Here is a 15,541-nt window from a genome sequence, read left to right on the forward strand (position 1 = left end):
CAGTGTGAAACAATCCCTTGTGACAATAAAACATCACAAAGGCCTTGCCACTCACCGCATGATATACAAAGCACCAGAAAAAGAGGTCATGCTGCCTCTGGAGACCAATTTGAGCTTTCTGTATGTGTCAACACATACAGTAATAATCATCAACACATTTTTCTGCTATGGTAATTCTAGCCAGACTGACCAGACATGCCTGTTTGGAGAGGTGTTCAGGTAATGAGAATTGCTGGTTGGCTGAACATGTTGAAATATTTCAGAGTGGTTTAGGTTTTAATTCAGAGATCCCATTGAGGGACATTTCTCTGTGGAAGCGTAGCAACAATATAGGGGTCAGTAAGTCTTCCCTGTGGGGACTGAGGACCTGTTTTCCCTGTTTGATGAATCAAGGTCTTATATAGGCCTCAAAACGCTTCTCTTTTCCAGTTACCCAGTGAACGTACAATAGGAATGAACCGTTGCATCACATTACAAGTATTATTGTTAATTTAATCTATAAATAATAAAAAAAAACATTTTGTAATTAAAATTAAGCTGAAATGTAAAATTAGATAAAACTGGAATAAAATAATGCTGAAAATAAATATATATAAAAAAATGACAGCACATAACAGAGTTACAAAAATAAAGTCTGAAAATGAAATAAAATAAAAACTGAAATATAAATATAAAAATATAAATATACTGTAATAGCTCATTTAAAACATTAATATATATATACTATAATAATGTATAAATAATACTAAAACAACACTTTCTACTAAGATTGAGGTCAAGGTTTAGAGGAAGGAAAAAAGGAAAAATACATATACATATACTGTATATATTTTAATGCATAAATACCATTCAGTATGTGAAAATACTCTATGTGTGAATGATGTGGTAAAACAGCTCAGTGCTGAGACGGGCCAAATAAAATTCCATCAGTATCCGGGTGGCTGCTAACATTGGAAAATGCTAACTAGCATTGTTTTGCTTCTTTGATAACATCTGCCGGAATAACTGGCAAAGACTTGAGTTGCGTTTGCCATTGACTGCTATAACATATAATTGAATTTGGTGTTCCCGGTGTGTTTTTCAATTACAACAATACATTTAGCCCCAAATCAGAAAAGCCATAGTTGAGTTTGCATTTTTCACTGCCAATTGTCACGTCAAAGTAACAATTATTAAGATAACTGCTAAAAAGCAATTTTTCTATTGACATCTTTGCATGTCACAAAGTGGCTTTCATCACAAATTGATGATCATGCACTGTGTTTTCAAGTGATAATAGTCTAGATTGAATCTGTTCAGCTGTCAGAAATAAAAGAGGAACACAGAGAGACAAAAACAGAAGAACAGAGAGGCAGTTTAATTATAAGTCATTGGCAGTCTTTAGGCTTAGGAGGATCATGTCAATCCAAACTGGTAGGAAAAATAGTTTAAAATGTAAATAATCATATAATTAAGAAAACAAAATAAATTGACTTATCAGTTGGATATACCTGCTTCTCTTTCATGTATTTCATGCAAACACTACATATTTGCATAGTTGCAAGTTACAAATGTTATTTTGTAGCATTTTAATGTGTAATTGGTACCCCAGATGTGAAATGAAAGACATTTAAGTTACTCTGGCAAGTCTAAATCTATAGACTTTTACTCAGTTCGTTTAATGGAATAGTTAAAACAATGGACTCCCCCTCAGGTCATCCAAAATGTAGATGAGTTTGTTACACCATCAGAACAGATTTGGAGAAATTTTGCATTATATTACATGCTCACCAATGAAGCCTCTGTAGTGAATGTGTGCCGTCAGAATGAGTTTAAACAGCTGATAAAAACATCACAATAATCCACAAGACTCCTGTCCATTAGTTCAGGTTTTGTGGAGTGATAAGATGCATGTTTGTAAGAAACGTCCATCATTACAACTTTTAACTTTAAACCATTGCTTCTCTCCAAAATATGAATCCATTATTCATAATAACACGTCCAAACATGTTGCCCTCTCACATCAAAATCCACTGACATATTTTTTTAGAACTGTTTTGGACTGTTTTCACTTATAAATGGTACTTAATCTGTTCATATTTCTCTTCTGATTTAGACAAGATGACTTCATGGAAGTCATATAGATAGATGACTCATATTTTGGCTGGAAGCAACTCCAGAGCAATCTTTTTTTTTTTTTTTTTTGCAATAAATGTAAAGTCTTTGTCCTGATGCTAAACTAGTTGACAGTATGTTTGTGTTTTATGAGATTTAGGCAAGCATACAGTGATTGCAGGGACTGATTGCCCTGTGGCGCAAAGTCACTCAGGAGCTCAGACTCTGGGGCACACACAATGTCACTCTTTCTGCCATTCACATGCTACCATTGGCCAGAAAAAGAATATCCCCCGAGGATACCAAATATCCTCTGTCCATCACACGCACAGTGTCTGAAATGTGCATTAAAAAGCAGCTGCCTTTCAGTTGTCAAATTGATGTATAATAATTTCTAACACAGTGTCCTTAGTAAAAAGTAACAGTTTGACATTTAACCAAATTCAGTGATGGCAAAATAAGCTGATACATTTTAGCATTTAAGACAGAAAAATACATGCAGTCATGTGATCATTGTTGTGTGTGTATGTGTGTATGTCTGTGTGTGAATTAGTAGATTTATCTTTTATCTGAGTCAGCTGCCTTCATGCCTTTATATATTTTTAAAGACTCAGACTATAAATGGACATTGAGAAGTGACTGAATGAATTCTAGACTGAATGAATGGATTCAATTTACAAAATCCAATTAGCTCAAGTGCATCCCACCAATCATCAGCTACAGAAATCAATGCAGTAATTCAAAGGCACTAATGTATAAGGTGTAGACAAATCCCATATAAATTTTCTTTCATTGCAAACCTTAAGTCAGCTTTCTTATATTGGACTACAAATGCACCTTGCTATCTCAATAAAATTTATATTTGTGATATTTACCTCCCATTACAACCATTAGTGGTATTACAACCATTCATTTTATTTGATTATTTTATTTTTATTTAATTAAGCAATTATAAAAAAAAATACAAAATGACAATTTAGTATACATAGTAAGTAAGAAAGTAAATAAATAAAGGATCAGATTTGGATGATATGGTTGCAATGAGATTTCTAATTTATAGGCCATCTAATTATTATTATTAGCCTATTATTACTACTACTAGTAGTGATTTTTATGCATACCATGCTTAAGGCTTTAGTAATATTGCACGTACAACAATCATGGCAATAAAGCATTTTGAATTCGAATTAAATTTTAAGATAAAAATAACATCTCTTTTAATCACTTTTTCGTATATTTTTATTATTACATGAATATAGTGTAGGCAACATTACTATATTGACGTATAGACAGACTAGTAAATTAAAGGTTTCAAAAAGCTGTTTAATTTGATTAACGCTTCGCATTTAGCACCATTAAGAAACTGTCAGTTTGGCTTACAGTCTAAGAAGCCTAGTCGTCATTTTGGTTCAAACAGTAGTGCTGGGTTATGCAGGAATACAAAAGTCCTGTCGGAGCCATTATGGCGTTAAGGCAATCCAGTTTCATAACCTTGAGTGGGAGGAGTCTGGTTTTTCTGGAAGCTGGGAGCAGCAGCGCTGGAGTCAGGGGGAACTGGAGCAACGGCAGCCAGCGTGAACGAGCAAAGGGAAAAGCCTCGCGCGTTTCAGTGAAGCCCTGCGCGTGGGAAGAATGAGTAGAATCAACTGAACTGCGCACTTTAATAGCAGCCTACGTTTTTTTTAAATCCCAGAAACGGTGTGTAGTTATTTTTTGGACTCGATAGAAATAGTTAGTTAGTTAGTTTAGCGTTTAGAAGACTTAACCTACTTGTTTCCGTGACTTCAACAGCGATTATTTTGGAGTTGTTTTTAACGTTTGAATTACCCTAGCATCGAGTGGCGGGATTAAGGGGGCCGGGAGAGAGGGAAGAGAAGGTGGGGCAGAGTGAGTCAAACGGACCGAGCGCTCACTCCTGTCCACCCGCTTCAACTGAACCACCAACGGATATTTTCTTCCCCTTAAAACCGAAAGGAAATCAATAATTATTTGTTTATCGGAATTTGGAGAGATAACGTCGGCTGTCAGCGTTTCTTTTCGCCGCACATTCCAGGTACTCTAATCTACACTGTAAATCCTCTGATATTTACCGTTTGGACGGATTTTGTTTGGGGGGGGGAGTGTAAATTCCCCGGTCTTGTTGGACCATGGCCGACGACGACGTGCTCTTTGAAGATGTTTACGAGCTGTGCGAGGTCATTGGCAAGTAAGTGTCACGGTTTGATCACTTTTATTATGACACACGGGTAAATGCCCGTCTGTAACTCGAGCTGCGTCTTTTGCATGTTGTGTCCAGTGTCAGATGAGCGTCATAGTTGTCACTGCATTTTAGGATGTCATGGTGCAGTGCCAGTGCTGCTGTCGAACACATGACAGCTCCATTCATTCGTAACTTCAAAAACTGCATGTTGTCTGAAGCAGGAGATATGGGAGTGGCGTGTAAGAGATGAGAGAAGTCTGTACTTTGAGAATTCATGCAGGTAGATGCCATTCACAACTAGTGTACAAGACTGGGGCATTTTTGCATAGACACATTAATTGCTGTTAGCGCTGATATCCGCAAAGGATTGGGATGAATAAACTGTGTCATTATCAAGGTATTATCGAGGTATTATCAATAAATATGATTAGGTTTGTGCTAGCAGTCATGCCCGTTTGTGATTATGTTATTGGTTATTGTTAATGGCCACTGCATGTCTTTAACATTGAGTTGTCGTTGTTGGATGCCCTTTGAGTTCTGGTTATTATAATTAGTTGTTTGATTTCAATATATTACCATAATGGCCCTAAATGGATGTTTCACCGAATGAAGTGACATTTGTTCCTACATTCATTAGAGATGGACCAATATTCTTCTTTTATTACAGATATGATGCAGATTGTTTTTAAGTGTCTGAAAAATTATATGCAAAACCAATCTTATTACTATACCACATTATTGTACCACAAAATAATAAATATTATTCATAAACTTGTTGCTAGTGACGTTCTCATTCTTAATGTCACTTCACTTAATACAATTTTTTTTATAGTGATATGTAGTTCAACCACATCATTGCAAGAGTAGTACAATTGTAGTCAGGCTTAAAGTAATACGAATGGAACCTTTTAGGAATAAAGCTATAGAGATGTAACACCATAGAGATTAAAGTTGTTTCTGATTGAATGCTTTGTTAAGCCACGTTACGAGTTTGGTGACTTTTTGCTGTGGTGAAGGGTACAGCCCTCACATGTATCAGCAGGCATGGAGCCTTTCATATTAAACTGAAACAGAGTTAGTTATCTTAGCTAGTATTTTCAGGTTGTAGTTTTACTCATGGGACTATTGACTATTGTTGTTGTGAGACCATCTTTGTGTTATACAACCATGATTTGCTCCAACTGTGTTTGCTTGAGTTTCAATGTTAAGACAATGGTGAATGTATATTTTAAATTCCATGTAATTAGAGCTCCCATGGTACTCATTAGAGTTTTCAATTAGAAGCGTTTTGGTACATGTAGCTGTCTTATAATCAAAAACAACATATAGTTAGCATACACACTTGTGGTGGATTTTACTTAAATATGTTTAGGGCACATTATATAAATTTGGGTGTAAAATATTTAGCTAATCAAAATATGTCAATGCAATTTTTTTTTATAAATAGTGAACAGTTTTGACCTGTAAGTTTTGTTTACAGGGCCTATATTTTGTTCTGCCATAGACTGGTTCATTTAATTTCAAAGTGATGCACACACACGACACGACACAAACACAAAATTGAAATCCTTTTTGTCTGTCTCTGTGGCTTGTTGCTGTCTGTGATCTGTTTTCTTGTTTTGTGGCCAACTTAAGGCATCATGCTGGTGTTTGGAGGTAAAGAGGATGCTGTCCATTAAGCAAATACACTCCCACTGACACTGCTTTTCTCCTCAGGCCAAGTTCTGTGAGCTCAATAAAAGATATGTGTGTGTGTGTGAGCGTGCTGTATTTATGTCTGTTATTATAAATGGCACAGATTGCTAATGTAGCACAGGACAAAGGGTCAAGATAGATGACCAAGCCAGTCTGCAGTGCCATATTTCACTGTTATATTTTGTCTGGCCTCTCGGTGTGTTTGTAAAACACTGAAAGCTGCTACCCTCCTGGCTGCCATTTATATTGTGTTATTCAAAGCAGAACTGACGAATTTATGTTCGTTTTTTTTGTTCTCGTGTTCAGGACAGATGTTATGGAGAATAAAAACTGGAAATCTATTCATTGTTTGAGTTTCTTACAGCCATGGCAGATGGCTTTGCAAATTATTAGACATGGGCACTAGTAGTATGCCAAACTGCAGGATTGGATTTAGTGGCTGAATTTGGCTCTATATATATTGTTACTGGTCATCTACAGTAGTATAACTCCAATTGGTGGGCTTTAAGTGTAGAGTGAGTGTGTTGTTTTAAACAGTCACTAGTGCTTTAGTAGTCTCAGAATGGTGCCATAGCATCCTAGCAGTCTGATTGAGAATTGCTGATGCATGAAACCGTCATCAAGCAGCCTGAACAAGAGTTTCAGGCCACAATGTGCTGCACAGCAGATTTAGCTCTGTTAAACCTGGCAGTGCAGCCTAGCAAAACAAAATTCAAGTGTTTAAAGACTCTTGTGTGATTGTGCCCTGGATTTTTTTTTCCCCCACAAATCCAGGTATTTGATATTACATATTCATCCTCAAAAAACATGTTCATACAGCTTTGTTTTGCCCACTGACAGCTATAGCTATATAACTCTGTCATGGTTTCCTGAAGTTTAGTCCCCACAGAGCTCAAATTAAACCTACCTTCATAAAACCCACAGAATTTTGGATCCTGTTGTAAAAGCATGATAAACCAGCAGTGACTGACCTTCATTTCTCCTCACCTGCAAGAAAAAAGATTGTTGTAACAAAGGCAAGCTCCCCCTACACTTCACCTCAACCCCACAAATGTGTTAACGTACATTGACAGCATGCTAACCATGTTCTCTTTTATAGTTTTTTTTTTTTTTTATGAGCGTGGGAGTGTGGTAATGAGGTCATTAAGAGTGTGTGTCACTGCCTTTGATTCAAGTCTCACTGACACACTGACCCAGATGAGAGGGTAAGATCACCAAACCACCTTGTTTGAGCATCTTTGAGCGAAAGGTTGGAAATGTAATTAAGTTTGACAGTGTTGTGACTTCCTTCAGCTTTGTGTTGTTATGAGTTGAATTTTGGCAGTCTGTGCTGTGGTGGAAAGGGCCAACAGGTTATTATTTTAGTGAAAGCATTGTCCCTCAGGTTGTACAAAATATTACAGTGTTTCCCATACATTCATTTATTTGTGGCGGCCTGCCACAACATTGACCGCCACAAATATCCACCACCCTTGCCATCAGCTCCTGCATCTCACACACAAGCTCGACTTTAGCAATATATTTAGCAACTATTAGTGACTTTCTTCCATAAAAGGTAGATACTGACAAGGGGTGTCCATGACTAAGGATTTTCATAGTCGAATCGTAATTTTCAAATCTTGCCGATATTAGACTGATAATCAAATCATATGTTTGAGGGTGGGACAAAATTAATTGAGTCAAGTCAGACGTTCGACAGCCATAATTACTGATGTTAACACAGAGGGAAAATGTGTAACAAACGCCTTGCAAATACAAATGGAGTTAATAATGTTTTATGTTTTGATTAAAACACTAAAGACAGCGAAACCCTAATAATTCACAAGTAGTTTTTTACAGTATTGCTCTCATTGTAACATTAGCATATCGATAGTTATTAATGTTCTGCATTTCTGTTTTGAGCTGCGCGCGGTGAAGATGAACATTAGAGTGAATTTGAAAGCAAGTTTTTAATCAATGGGATTAAACTAGTCATTTCATATAGAATACGTTTCATCATATACAGGTGCATCTCAATAAATTAGAATGTTGTGGAAAAGTTTATTTTTTTCAGTAATTCAACTCAAACCATGAAACTCATATATTTAAATAAATTCAGTGCACACAGCCTGAAGTAGTTTAAGTCTTTGGTTCTTTTAATTGTGATGATTTTGGTTCACATTTAACAAAAACCCACCAAGAGAAGCAGTGAGTGCATTCAGTTATACCACTGCTGACTCGTCAATAAATAAGTACAAAACAGCATTTGCAAACACCAGTCACTTACTGACAGTTTGAGCTTATAAATATGAACTTAGTTCATCTGTTAATACGGTTAATGTAGTATTAATGGATCGTGTTTAGTTACTATTTATACTTGCTTTATGTATGACAACAGAAAATATGTAAACAGCTGGAACAGCTTTATTGGGCATTCAGGTGTAATACTGTATGCAACCCTCTACTTTGCCAGTGAATCACTCACACATGTGACTAAATCTTCACTCTGGATGACTAAATGATGTCAATTATTAGCCAATGGCTAATAAATTCTAAGATTTTTTTTCTCACCAATGTGTGATTTGGAGGATAAGTATAAGTTTAGCACATATATTTTCACTTGCCAAACACTGACTGAGCACTTCAGAGTTTCACTCTCTGTCATGTCTGACCACAGAAGCCAGACAAAACAAAACAAAAATAGCTTTTCAGCAGCAAACCCAACAGATGGGTTTAGTACAAACACAGATAAAAAGTGCCCCATCTACAGGGTTAAATATACTACTGGATCTTTAATGTTGTGGGCCTACTTTACTGCCGGAGATCCTGGACGTCATATTTTGCATGAAGAAATGGTCTCTGATTTGTTATCAGGTGTTCTCCAAACTCTTAAAGTATTATAAGAGAAAACTCAGAGCTGTTATCTTGGAAAAAGGATTTTGCTATAATTGGGTGCCAATAATCGTGGCCAACATAAACTAGAGAAAACATTTATTTCACAATGAGATTTTCCCTCCACTTAATTATTTTTTACTTTAATGAAAGTTTAGAATTTTTAGATTTATTTAATGAAAGATCAAAAAGATCTGTTCAGACTTTCAGTCTGTATGATAAAAAAGTTTAATTCATTAGAGAATAGTTTATCCCAACCCAAGCCAATTTATGGTTGTATGATTGCTGAAACATATTTATATAACATAACCGAATGACGGCACTTTTTAACATAACAGTCTGTCGATTATCAACTGCTCACAAGGCTGTAGGAGCCTAGGACATTTCTTTTCTAAAAAATGACCATGAACATTAATTGAATTAAAAAAAAAAAGTTTAAAGATTAATTGAGATTAGAACAGATTAATCCAGTCATGAATATTAGGCTTAAAACACATTATGCGCTAAAACAGAATATCATTGTTTAAACACAGTAGGCCTACGGGCAAAAACATATTTTGAACAGCCTGAATGATGGCACTTATGTGAACATTAATTTTAACGTCTGTATTTATAACAAAAACCTATTTCATATTTAGATTTTTTTTTTAAATGAGCATGTCCACATGTTTGGGAAGAAGACGGGAGCACAATCTGTTCACAATTAGTCCGGCCGCAGAGAACACCCATTCTGATAGCTCAGACGTCGCAGGCACACACAAGTAATCCTTTGCTGATTTTGCCAGTCGGCGGTATTTGTGGGCGTTGGTTTTCCACCAGTCCATGGGGTTGATGTGGATGGGTGGGCACGTGTCCTGTCAATACTGATTTAATTTGGTTGTGTCTGTGATTTCTGCTTTATAGTCCTCACCAAACATGACCACGATTACAGATGTAGACATATAGTTTAGTTTTGGCTTTTAATGGCAAAGTGTTCATATTTCGTTTCGATTCTTTATTAATTTAATTGTTTTTTAAATAGCCTACAAAGCTGCCAGTGCAAGACAGGGAGTTGAGAATTTTTGATCAGTTTATCCTTCTCCAAAAAAAATGTAAAATAAAATAAGATTAGCATCATAATATTTTAGGAATAAAGTCATAATTACGATAATAAAATCATATTACATTGCATAAAGTAAAATATATTACACCTGTATATACTCCGCCAAAAAATTTATTAAAAAAAAAGTATGTGGTACCTGTCATTCTTCACATTTAACACAAAAACGGCTTACTGACGAATTTTAAACTCAAATTGATTTATTTCATGAGACACTCATTTGTATTAAATTGTTCTGTTTTTTTTTTCAACATGTACCCAAATATAATATTTATTAGTTTTTATTTCGTGCTGCAAATATTAAACAGGAAAATATAATTGATTTACATGCCGCTTAAAATGAGGCGAATATCTCACTACAGATTAAAGTGTGTAAAAAACATTTATTGTTTGTATTTTATCTTAAAATCGACAGAAGGCGGAGATGTTGTTGTTGTTGATTATTTTTTCTGTCAACTAATCTGACAATTATTTTTTCGATTAGTCGACTAATCTAACGATTATTTTTATTACAATAAATAATTAATCTAATGTTCTTTTTTTAATTAACTAATGAATCATTTGGATAACTTTACAAAAAAAATATAAGTACAACTTCTAATATAATATTTCAACCTTTATTCATTTTCAACCAATGTGGTTGAAGTTTTTACAGTATAAAATAATAAAGAGGCAAAGAAAATTATTTTATTATGGTAAATATGAGTTTATGATAGCGTTTATAATTAAACGACAGTAGCCATAAATTTACAGTTGTCTGAGACGTCATGAAATGTTCTTTAGCATTACAAACCATAAAATGTAGTCAGAGTTCTGCTATGGTTTAGCATGGTTTCCAGAGATCTGGAGCTGATTCGGGGTAGCTCGGTGGTTTGTGACTGTTGTCTCACGGCGCGCTGTCTTTTAAGGGGCCGTTCACATCACGTCAGTAAGCGCGCTCATAATGGAGGCGACGCGGTTGCGACGCGCACGCGGATGAGACGCACTCGTTTTTTTCAAGGCGTGTCGGCACCGCATCGAGTTAAAAACATCTCAACTGTTCAGAATGCCGCAAGCGCAAGAATATCAGACCTGAACCAGGAAGTTGGTCACCAGATCACATGGTAACCAGTTACCGTAACACCGGAGAGCGCCAAGATGTTTTCCTCTGTGCTCGCGCATCGCAGTTGTGTTGCCGTGGTCCACCATATCGGTTTTGCAAAGGGAACAAAGGGCCATTTTATTTGTCCTCTTTTTAAAGTATTCCCATACTTTTGATAACTGTGGTCTCTGTTTTTGTGATAGAATGCAACTTTCTCCATTCCCAGTATGCCATTACGCGAGATGTAAACAAACAGTGTGACGCTTCGACGCATTTCACGCATGTCGATGTATTTTTGTAGTCGTCGTAATCGATGACGTCGATGCGTTGTTGCAGCACTAATTTATACCATAATTAAAAGCTTGTGAACAGTCAGATATCGTTACTTCAGAAAAATTTTCATAAAAGTCGATTTTTTTTTATATATGGGCGGCAAATGTTTATGGGTATCCATCAGTGGAATATTACATTTTATTCTTTCAACAAATAACAAATAATTTTAATGCAGCTAGCTCATATTCACGACTTAATACGCGGGAAACAGGAAGTTTCTCGCTCAGCACAGTGAAGTGCATCGTTTTGTTAACTTTGTGGTTCATTATTTTGTGTCGGTTGGAATGCGGTGACACAGAAGACCCTCTCACAACATATTGATTTATAGATTGCATTTGCCGCTCAGAAGTGTTCATGTAATCATGCTGCATGTATCAATATTTCCCTGCTCCGGCGCGGTTAGCACACACACTGCAAGCGTACCGCACCCTAATTAAACTGAACTGCGCTCTGGCTCACCTCTTCCAACCAAACGGGTCCGAGCACGAGTCAACCGAACCGGGTTTTGGGGGTCAGACGCACTTGTGCATGGTTCACATCCTTAAAAAAATAATCGCATAGCCTAATCGATATTCTGTAATTAAATCGACTAATCGAATATTTGAAAATCGTGACCCATCCCTACAATGTAATAATATTTAGTTTTTTCACATGTAGCTGGAATTTTGTTAAAATTTGTACTACTGTCTGTTCAAAATAAATGAAAAGAAACCGAGCGTAGTAGATTTGACACATTTTCAACTAAAAGAAAACTTTAAGATATAACACATTGTTGTGTATAATGTCTAATCATTAACTTCTTCAGAAATGGTGACACAAATTTGATTATTAAAAAATAACATATTTCTCGTTAAACATAATTTAAATGAAAGAACTTTTGAATATTTGTTTTTTACGATCTCAAATATTCAAATAGTTTTTGTACAATGTCCAACTTTAGTTCTTAGATATAGTGTATTATACAAGGTATTTTCAGAGTAACCAATCATTAAAACATCTCTCTGTGCATCTCTTTGTAATTGTGTGCCTGTGCTCATGTTTATTTTTTTCTGTTGCATTGCTTAATTGGCCTTAGAAAACCTCATGATCAATGTTATGACTTGGCTTTGATATTCTTGATATACATTTCTATTTGATTATATCATCTCCAACTGAAAAGACAAAGCCATTCCTATTATATTACTAAACAGGATATTTCTAGCTCATCTTTGAGGCCCATAGTCTCTCTCTTGATTAGAGTCTGCTTTAGACTCATTCTTCCCCGTCAATCATTGCTGTGTCTACTGCTCCTGAAGCTGCTCTCTGATGGACACCAGCCCTTATCTCAATCTGGATGATACACACGACACTTGCCTTATTGACTCTACATAGACAGGCCAAATTAAACTACTGGATTTGCTTAGGCAGACACTACCATTTTCAGCTTTTATAAACATCTTTTCCTTTTTTCCCTTTCCCTCTTTCATGGTGGGCCTTTTGAACTGAAGTCATTTCCTGCTGCTTTGCCAAGATACACAGCAGCTGGGCTGGCAGCTCAAAAATGGCTGGCTTAAATTGAACTATATTTCCTAGGTAACCACTCAGCCCTATTTTAGTGCAGTGAGTCAGAGGCAAAGTGAATACAGTAGTCCCTGACCTGAAGTGGTGCTTGCTTTGAACATTAATGTGAAACATGTCAACTGCAGGGCATCTATAATGGGAATGGTTCTTTAAGAGGGTAACACTTGATGTTCACACATTACAAGGAAACTGAAAGTGTTTTGGTCTTTGTCCTGCATACGTATGAATCATATTATTAGAGTTACAACTTCTCTCTGAACAATGATAAGAGGAAGCACATTAATGCTGTGCCCTTTGGCCAGCCACAGCTAAGAGGAAGTTATGTCACAATGTAGTGTTCAATATTAAACCAGTATGATGTGAATCAAATATATACATACCCCACACTTTTGCGTGAGAAAGTTAAAAATGCTAGGTTGTTCATGTGATGTTTAATTCATATAGTGTTCAATTGGGGGAATCATAAAGGACAGAAGATTTAGCAGGGTGTGCAAACTTGGCAGTTTATTGTGTTTATTTGCATGTTTATTGTGATTATCATTTATTAATGTCTTCTAAATGACAAGATAACTCGTCAATGGTGTGGAAAGAGTTAAGAAATGTTTTATGCATTCAAATAATTAGACATGCTAAAACACTGAATTTGGTAAAAATAAAAAATGTGGCGAGAAAAAAAAACATTTGATAGGGCCCTAAAGATTGATTTATACTTCTGCATCAAACCTACGCCATAACCTTATACTTTTGCATCATTGTCCGCATCGATGTGCAGTACACAGGAGGGGTTCTAGTAGACAAATCACAGCGCTTGCAGTCCTTGTAGAATTGGGGTGCTGTTACATTTTTGGAGAGGTGCTCGTCAGGCTACGCCGTACTACACAAAGCCTATGGCGTGTCAATGGCATAGTTTTGATGCAGAAGTATGAATTGGGCTTAAACTAGGGCTTTGAATCTTTGGCAAGGCAGCGATTCAATTCGATTACGATTCATAGGTTTTCGATTTGATTCAAGAACGATTTTTGCAAATTTAGAACGATTCAATTCGATTCGATTCACAATTAAATTCAATTCAATTCGATTATAACGATTTGATTCTGCATTCTTTTAAGTGCATTCACGGGATTATTTAAATGCTTCTACTAAATTCTTTAAATGCTTAGTCAGGGGGAAAATTATAGTAGCATTTATGGTTAGAGAACCATAGGTTAGAAAAAAAATTATCTTTTGTCCATTGTTAAATGCTAGTTTAATGATGCAACTTGGCATACGTGAAAAATGTATGTAAACCAAGTTTTTAAAAAAAAGAGCTTAAAGAGTATCATGTATAAGGTGACATTCTGTCTCCCCAGGGGCGTAGCCATAATTTCAGTAGTGATAGAAATGTCAAATACAATCATTTTATGTATGTAGCCTTTATAATAATAATAATAATAATAATAATAATAATTATTATTATTATTATTTTTTTTTACAAGGAATTATCTTCTTTTTTAATTACTTTTAATTAGCTGTAATAAATCAAATACACTGCTGGACAATAATCAATCATTTGTAATCGATATTTTTTTCCTAATGGCAATTTTATGATTGTTTCATATACTAGGCTACATTTAATTAGCAATTATTTAAATTTTCTTCACAGAATAAGGTAGAAAATATACTTTATAGTTTCTGTACTGTAATAAATGTTAATTAGCACTGTATCATTCATAAATTGTTTGTGGGTTTTTTGTTTTGTTTCATCAGTTCATTCTGCTTTTATTCAGTTTAGCTGTAGATATAGCCTGGCACGTCTATGAGAGCGAAATCGCTTCTCTTTCAGTGTGAAAACGTCTTCATCTCTATTTAACTTTTCCTCTCCATCACCGAATGATTCTGAGAGAAAATGCGCCAGATGTCTGTTTGCTAATGAAACAAACGCTACTTTCATGCATCTGATTATCAGATAAATTCCGCGCTCTTATTTCAAGGTCGTTGTTAATGCTGTGGTTAATTTTAAAAGTTTCCTTGGTATATTCAGTTAATCCGCATTGTTTAAAAACATTTATCATTCAATGGATCTGTGCGTATGATTTAGACACTTACATTTCTGCTCCTTCCATGCAATAAATACAGCTGTCGACAGCTCCGGCACTGGCCTATAGATCACACGTAAGCTGCGTCAGAGACAAACGGAGCGCGAGCGCAATCTGTGACTGTCTCATCCGGCGGTAAACAGTGGAGCGCGTGAAGGACAGATAAGAGGCACGATTCACAAACACTCTTCGAGGTCTCCATTAATTAGTGCGTGTAGTAATTTAATGTGTATACATTTTAAAAGCATTGAATCGCTATAGAAATTGCGATTCATTCGTTTCTTAGCATTTTGAATCGATTGCTGTTCAAGATCGGGCGATTCACGATTCAACAATCATGTTTTCAAGTTTGTAATTGATGCATCGAGAAAACGAGTATGTAAGGGTATGTAAACAGGGTCATTTTTACAAATTTAGTTATTCTTTTTTTCATGTGGAGTATATATGTTATGTGAAATGGTTTATTCAAGACAGTACTAAATAAAAAAAAATTAAATGCAATTTTCACGATCCCTCTTATTTTGTTAAAATTC

At 35.7% G+C, this 15,541-nt stretch overlaps 1 protein-coding gene and 1 long non-coding RNA gene across 13 annotated transcripts in view; one reads left to right on the top strand and one right to left on the bottom strand.

Annotated features, from left to right (window-relative positions):
• Nucleotides 1-3,629: 3,629 nt before the first annotated feature.
• The window catches only part of LOC113053114 (peripheral plasma membrane protein CASK-like), a 153,528-nt gene continuing 141,616 nt past the window's right edge, over nucleotides 3,630-15,541 (top strand). For 6 of the 12 annotated variants that reach the window (XM_026217837.1, XM_026217839.1, XM_026217842.1 and 3 more), the window contains exon 1: nucleotides 3,630-4,300. In XM_026217837.1, the coding sequence (XP_026073622.1) occupies nucleotides 4,242-4,300 (59 nt within the window). In that variant the 5' untranslated portion in view covers nucleotides 3,630-4,241. The remainder of the gene's footprint in view (nucleotides 4,301-15,541) is intronic. The other 6 variants (XM_026217843.1, XM_026217847.1, XM_026217844.1 and 3 more) reach the window with 3 other exon arrangements.
• The window catches only part of LOC113053123 (uncharacterized), a 92,089-nt gene continuing 80,857 nt past the window's right edge, over nucleotides 4,310-15,541 (bottom strand). The window contains exon 3 of the long non-coding RNA XR_003277166.1: nucleotides 4,310-6,976. This is a non-coding gene — a long non-coding RNA (uncharacterized LOC113053123). The remainder of the gene's footprint in view (nucleotides 6,977-15,541) is intronic.

This window comes from Carassius auratus, chromosome 34 (assembly GCF_003368295.1).
Source record: "Carassius auratus strain Wakin chromosome 34, ASM336829v1, whole genome shotgun sequence".
Classification (NCBI taxonomy): Eukaryota; Metazoa; Chordata; class Actinopteri; order Cypriniformes; family Cyprinidae; genus Carassius; species Carassius auratus.